This window comes from Herpailurus yagouaroundi, unplaced genomic scaffold (genome assembly GCF_014898765.1).
Source record: "Herpailurus yagouaroundi ecotype Mexico unplaced genomic scaffold, PumYag 77, whole genome shotgun sequence".
Classification (NCBI taxonomy): domain Eukaryota; kingdom Metazoa; phylum Chordata; class Mammalia; order Carnivora; family Felidae; genus Herpailurus; species Herpailurus yagouaroundi.
The window spans coordinates 44,609,498-44,615,544 of NW_024412388.1; the positions used below are offsets into that span (position 1 = coordinate 44,609,498).

At 57.9% G+C, this 6,047-nt stretch overlaps 1 protein-coding gene across 1 annotated transcript in view; it reads left to right on the plus strand.

The window, feature by feature from the left end:
* BSND (barttin CLCNK type accessory subunit beta) overlaps nt 1-5,521 on the plus strand; it is a 9,403-nt gene extending 3,882 nt beyond the window's left edge. Inside the window, exons 2-4 of the mRNA XM_040470367.1 lie at nt 2,102-2,202; nt 3,901-4,170; nt 5,093-5,521. Of these exons, the coding sequence (XP_040326301.1) occupies nt 2,102-2,202; nt 3,901-4,170; nt 5,093-5,507 (786 nt within the window). The 3' untranslated portion in view covers nt 5,508-5,521. The remainder of the gene's footprint in view (nt 1-2,101; nt 2,203-3,900; nt 4,171-5,092) is intronic.
* Nucleotides 5,522-6,047: the final 526 nt, after the last annotated feature.

A 6,047-nucleotide genomic window follows, 5' to 3' on the forward strand; every position in this document is an offset into this window, starting at 1 on the left:
GAGATGATGTTGATGGAGATGATGATGGTGGTGATGGTGATGATGGTGGTGATGGTGATGGTGATGGTAAGGATATACTGATGATGTTGATGGAGATGATAGTGGTGGTGGTGACAGTGACGATGGTGGTGTGGTTGTGACATGATGGTGACAGTGATAGAGATGATGGTAGTGGTGGTGATTGTGGGGGTGCTAATCGTGTTGTTCATGAAGAGGAGGAGGAGGAGGCAGAGGAGGAGGAGGAGGAAGGGAGGGAGGTGGTGACTGAGCCATGAGGTAATGAGATAGAGGAATGGGCAGCTTCTAAGAAGTACAGAGCCAGCTGGCGAGTGAAGGGCATCCTTGGTAGGTGTGGAAGATACCAAGACCCTTGCCTTATTTCTAGACATTTGGGGGGAAGCTTACCACTCATAGGAGTTCTAAGAACCCCTCTACCCATCATCCCCTGCTCCCCAGCAGGAGGGAGCTTTTGCGGTGCAAACAAGTGTCTTTTACTCATCGCGCTCTGTAGGAAGAGAGAGACTATTCATGACTCTCGTATATTACAGTAGGGTCTCATCACATATTTGTTGAACGGATTTTCAGTTGAGGACAGCAGACTCAGAGAGGCCAGACAACTTCATCCCCCGTAGCATCAAACTATGGTTTACTGAGCGGCCCCTATGTGCCCAGCATTGTTCTGGGGAATTCCTCATACGTTATCTCATGGAATCCGCACAGCAACCCCAGGAGACGGGTCTCGCTAGCCCCATGTAACAAACATGGCGGTAAGATACACATCGCACGAAGTTTGCTGTCTTAACCATTTTGAAGTAGTGTTAATTAAATTCACATTGTTGTGCAACCGATCCCCACAGCCCTTTTCATCTTGCAAAACTGAAACTCTATTACGCCCATTAAACAATAACTCCCCACCCCCCTCCCTCCAGTCTGTGGCAACTGCCATTCTACTCTCTGTCTCTATGACTTTGACTATTGAAGGCGCCTCATACAAGTGGACTGGTACAGAATTTGTCTTTTTGTGACTGGCTTATTTTTTTTTTTTAATGTTTATTTTTGAGACAGCACAAGCAGGGGAGGGGCAGGGAGAGGGGGATAGAGGATCCGAAGTGGGCTCCGTGCTGACAGGCTGACATCAGCGAGCCCGATGTGGGGCTTGATCTCACAAACCGTGAGATCGTGACCTGTGCTGAAGTCGGACGCTCAACCGATTGAGCCACCCATGGCGCCCCTGTTACTGGCTTATTTCTTCAAGGTTCATCCGTGTCGTAGCCTGTGTTAGACCCTCCCTCCTTTTTAAGGCCGAATGATGTTCCACTGCATGTACGTACCACATTTCATCTATTCATCTGTTGTTGGACACTTGAGTTGCTTCCACCTTTCGGCTGTTGTGAACAACGCTGCAAATATCTCTTCGAGGCTAGCCCATTTTACAGAGGAGCACGTAGAGGCTCTGAGAGGAGGGATGAGCTGCCTGAGGGAAGAATCTCCCCAGTCTCCTGGATCCCCCAAAGCAGGGCTCCTTCTGTCTCATCCCACTGCCTCCTTTATGACCTGCCTCCCCTCTGCCACCAGGCGCCCACCCCATGTGCTGCACCTGCAGAGACCTCTTGATCCCTGAAAGTTCAAGGACAGGGAGTAGCGGGTGCAACGTCAGCCATTCCCTTCCCTTCCCCCGCCGCAGCCTCTATGCCCAGAAATCGATGACAATGATCTGCTTTCACTCACGGGCCAGATATGGATGAAGCACCCACTGGGTGCCAGGCATATTCTGGGCACTGGACGAGGACCCCGGGAAACGAGAAGACACCACCTCCTCCAGGGCAGGGATGTTTGTCTCATTTGCTCACTGCTGCCCCCTAGGGCCAAGGAGCGTGCTTGACACACAGCTGGTGCTCAATAAATGTCTTTTGGGTGAAAAGAAGATCCTGGTGGGAGCAGAAGCCTAGAGATCCAAACACCCTCCCCCTCTTCTCCCGCCGCCCCTGCCGCTGCTGGGTCCTGAGCCGGCCCCTCTCCTGTCACACGGCGGGGGCGAGGGCCCCCCTGGTCTGGATGGGCGGGGGAGCTGCAGAGAAGCCTTTTCTCCTTTGCCTCGCAGATCACCTTCATACCCGCTGACTCTGACTTCCAAGGCAACCTGTCCCCAAAGGCGCTGGGCCTGCTGGAGAGGCGAGATGGGCTCGCCTCCGAGATGAAGAGGTAGGTGCCAAGCCCTCGGGGGTGGGGGTGGGGGGCAGCGGCAGCCCCTCAGGCCAGGCCAGCCTCCTCTTACGGAGGAGAGTGATGGAGTCCGGGTGGGAGGGGCGGGCGGTGTCTCCTCTGCTTTGCCGCAGGTTCCCGCTTTGCCTCCTCACGCACTGAGAGCATGCTATTAATAATCGGGGATTGTTCTGAACTCTCAATTCTACGACGTAGGCGTTATTATTCCCACTTGACAGATGAGGAAACTGAGGCTCAGGGACTTTGCCCTGTCTTGGAGAGACGTAGAGGCGGGGCCAGAAATCAAGAACAGGTGTGGCCCCAAATCTCAAACAGCTGTGACGGCTACTATGCCTTGTGACGGCAAACAAGGGGCATGTCGATGGCCAAGCACAGCCGTGTGGGATTTGGGGAAAGTGACTTACCGCTCTTTGCCCCGCCTGCAAAATAGGGGTACTGATAGCACCTTTCTCCTAGGGCTTCGGGGAGAGATAGGTGAGATAATATAAGCAAAGTGCTGAGAACAGAACCTGGTGCATGGTAGGCCCTCTCCCTAAGCTTGTCACCATTCGTAGGAACGACTTCCTTTGCACCAGAGGCTAAACCGGTAATGCACTCGTGACTTCCTTCAGTCCTCATAGAGACCCTGTGAAGTGGGGGGGGGGGGGGGGGGGGGGGCCGGGGGGTCGGACCCTTTATACAGATGTGGAAACTGAGGCTCAGAAAGGACAACCACAGGCCTTAAACCTCGTAGGGAGTCAGTGATGGGCCAGACCCTGGGGAGGGAGTGGGACCGGCCACCCTCCCCAGCCCTGGAGGCTGTGGCTCTGCGCTCAGAGCGCTAAGCTGTACGTCCAGGGTCTGTGACCAGGGCCCTGGAACTGTCTGCGTTGCCTAGGGAAGGAGGCAGGGATGGTGTTTTCTGTTCCTGGCGCACAGAGTGACCGAATGTCCCCAGGGGAGTGAGGTGGCTAGACCCTGGGTGGGCGCAGGGGTCAGCCTCGGGATCAGTCCCACAGGAAGGGCCACTGCACAGAGCTGCTGCTCAGGCTGCTCTGAGTTCTGGGCTCACCTGTGTGATCCTGGGTGAGGGAGCTAGGCTCCGAACCTCACTTTCCGGAGGGGCTGCAGACAGCATAGAGAACGTGATGGCTGGAGCCCTAGCTCTGCCACCTGCTGTCCGAGGCACCCACAGCTCAAGTCGCAGTGCCTCCCAGCTCCCAGTTACGGTGCGGATTAGCTGAGCTCCCTGACGCAGCCTGGCAGGCAAGGAGCACTCGACAGCTGGGCTGTTGTCCTCACCTGAACAACACTGGGCTCCGAGGTGGTGTTCGGAATAAATGGGATGGGAAGCAGGGGCCTTTAGCCCACTGTCTGAAACGCAGCCCGCTTTCAGCCAGTGCGGACTGGGGTGCATCTCACAACTGTACTCCTGGGGTTACCTTTGGAGCCGTGGAGTAAAAGGAGCACTGGACTGAGAGTCTGAGCCCTGCCACGCCTTCTTGGGCCTCAGTGTTCTCATCCACGAACTGGGTACAGTTACATCCCCCCCAAAGGCTTCTTGGAGACCCGGGGAGACCGGATGTCCAGAACAGGGGGGCCGGGGGAAGAGGGGGGAACGCCGATGTCTCCTCCTGTGTGGACCTTTGCCCACCTACCTGTCTGTCCTGTCTCCGCTGTCTGCTGTGCCCCACCCAGCCCCCAGCCCCCATATGTCAGGCTGTGGGAGGAAGCCGCCTATGACCAGAGCCTGCCTGACTTCAGCCACATCCAGATGAAGGTCATGGGCTACCATGAGGACCCCCGTCCCCTGCTGGCCCCTGAGCCGGGACAGCCGCAGCTGGGAGCCAGTGGTGGAGGAGAAGGTGGCCCTTGTGAGGCTCAGGCCTGGATGGAGGCTGCGGTGGTCATCCACAGGGGCTCAGATGAGGACGGGGAAGAGAGAAGCCCGACTGAGAGCAGGCTTGGGTGAGTGCACGGAGTGCAGGAGTGGGGATGCTGCCCAGTTCTGGGGTGAAGGAGGAGGGGCTGTGGGCCACTGATGGCTGGTGGGGGAACATCTGGGACCAGAGAGGGCATGGGGGTGGGGACACCCTGAGAGGCAGCTGATGTAGCAGACGCATGAGTCTGGGCTTGGTCGGCCGGGCCCGGGTTCGAATCCCAGCTCCTCTGCTGCGTAGTCTTGGTGAGCTTCTTATCCCCCTGGGCCTCAGTTCCCCCATGTGGGAATCATCACTCCTACCTCAGAGGGTTGTTGTGAGAACTGGGACAGTGCTTTCAAGTGCCAGGCCCACCACCGCCCCCTGCACTCTCTGAATGCTCATTGTGAGTTCTCCTGGGGGCAGGGAGCCTGACGACCTGAGTTCAAATGCAGGCTCTGTTGCTGAGGTGCTCTGGGACCTCGGGCAGGGCGCTCCCCACCCAGCCCTTCCCTGACTATTTATGAACTGGGCTTCTCCTGCGTCCATTTATTCATTTATCCTACCGCCATTGCTGGAACCTACTGCCTGCCCCCCCACCCCGAAGGCCCCCCACCCCTCAGGAGCTCCGTGTCCGATGTGGGAGGCAGACGAGGGAACAGAAGGTGACCCCTGAGTGGCTGGAGAGGCAGAGGAAGGACCCGGTGTGGATAATAACATAATAATGCCCATTTCTTGAGCACCTACTATATGCCAGGCATTGTGCAAAGTGCTTTGCACCCACTATGTGCTGTAATCCTCCGAGACAACCCTAGGAGTGAGTACTATTACTTCTCCCAGTTTCTCCTCAGGAAACTGAGGCCCAGACAGGTGAACTCACATGCCCCGGGCCTTGCAGCCAGTGGCTGGAATTTGGACCCAGGCACTCTGACTCAGGGCTACCCTCGCCCTCTTGGCCTTTGCTCCTGCAGCTTCCGGGCCTGTCCCCAGGGCCCTGCACCCCTGGCTTCCTTCCAAGATGACCTGGATGTGGGCTCCAATGAGGAAGGCAGCCTCAACCCATCTCCGCCTGAGGAGGACGAGCCTCACCCCCCGCCTGGGGAGCCCTGGGCCTGCAAGTGCCCGCTGGACCGCTTCCATGACTTTGCCCTGATCGACGCCCCCACGTCAGAGGACGCGTCTCCAGAGCGGCAGTGGTGGGATACTGCCCTGTCCGGCTATGGGCAGCAGTCCCAAAGGACAAAGGAGGAGGAAGAGGAGCCTTCAGACATAGGCACAGAGGAGCCAGAGCAGGAAGGGGAAGACTTGTACTATGGGCTGCCGGACAGCCCTGGGGACCCCCTTCCGGACAAGGAGCTGGGCTTTGAGCCCGACGCCCAGGGCTGAGATGGGACCACTCCCCGGGTTCTAGCCCTGCACCACCGCTAACCCCCATGCCACCTCACAGGGCCTCGATGCCCCTGTCTGCCAAATGGGGCTGTGTGGAGGTTTGCACGAGACAGTGGACCCGAGAGCACTCTGGGGGCTCCAAGAAGTGCATGGGGAGGGGATGTTTGCTGTCCATGGGCTGTTGCTCTCCAGCTGTTAGTTTCCTGTGGTGAAGCTTTGAAGGTACGCTGTGATTCACTGAGAAGATTCGCTGCCGCTGGGGCCCTCAAGAGCCTTTTCTGCTTCCCCCCAAAGCTGGCCTCTGAGCAGGACCCAACTTGGTGCTACCCTGATCCTCTGTGAAGGCCTCTCAGGGTTCCCGATCCCGCTCCCCGCCCCCCCCCCCCCCCCCCCCATCCTGCCCCATGCCCCATTCGGAGCGAACCACGTCGTCTGCCCACGTCCCTCCTGTGGCCCCCTCAGCCCCAGATCCAAAACCTTCCATGAGTCGCCTCTGCTGACCTCCCCCTGGCCAGCCCCGCTCCACACCTCCTCTCT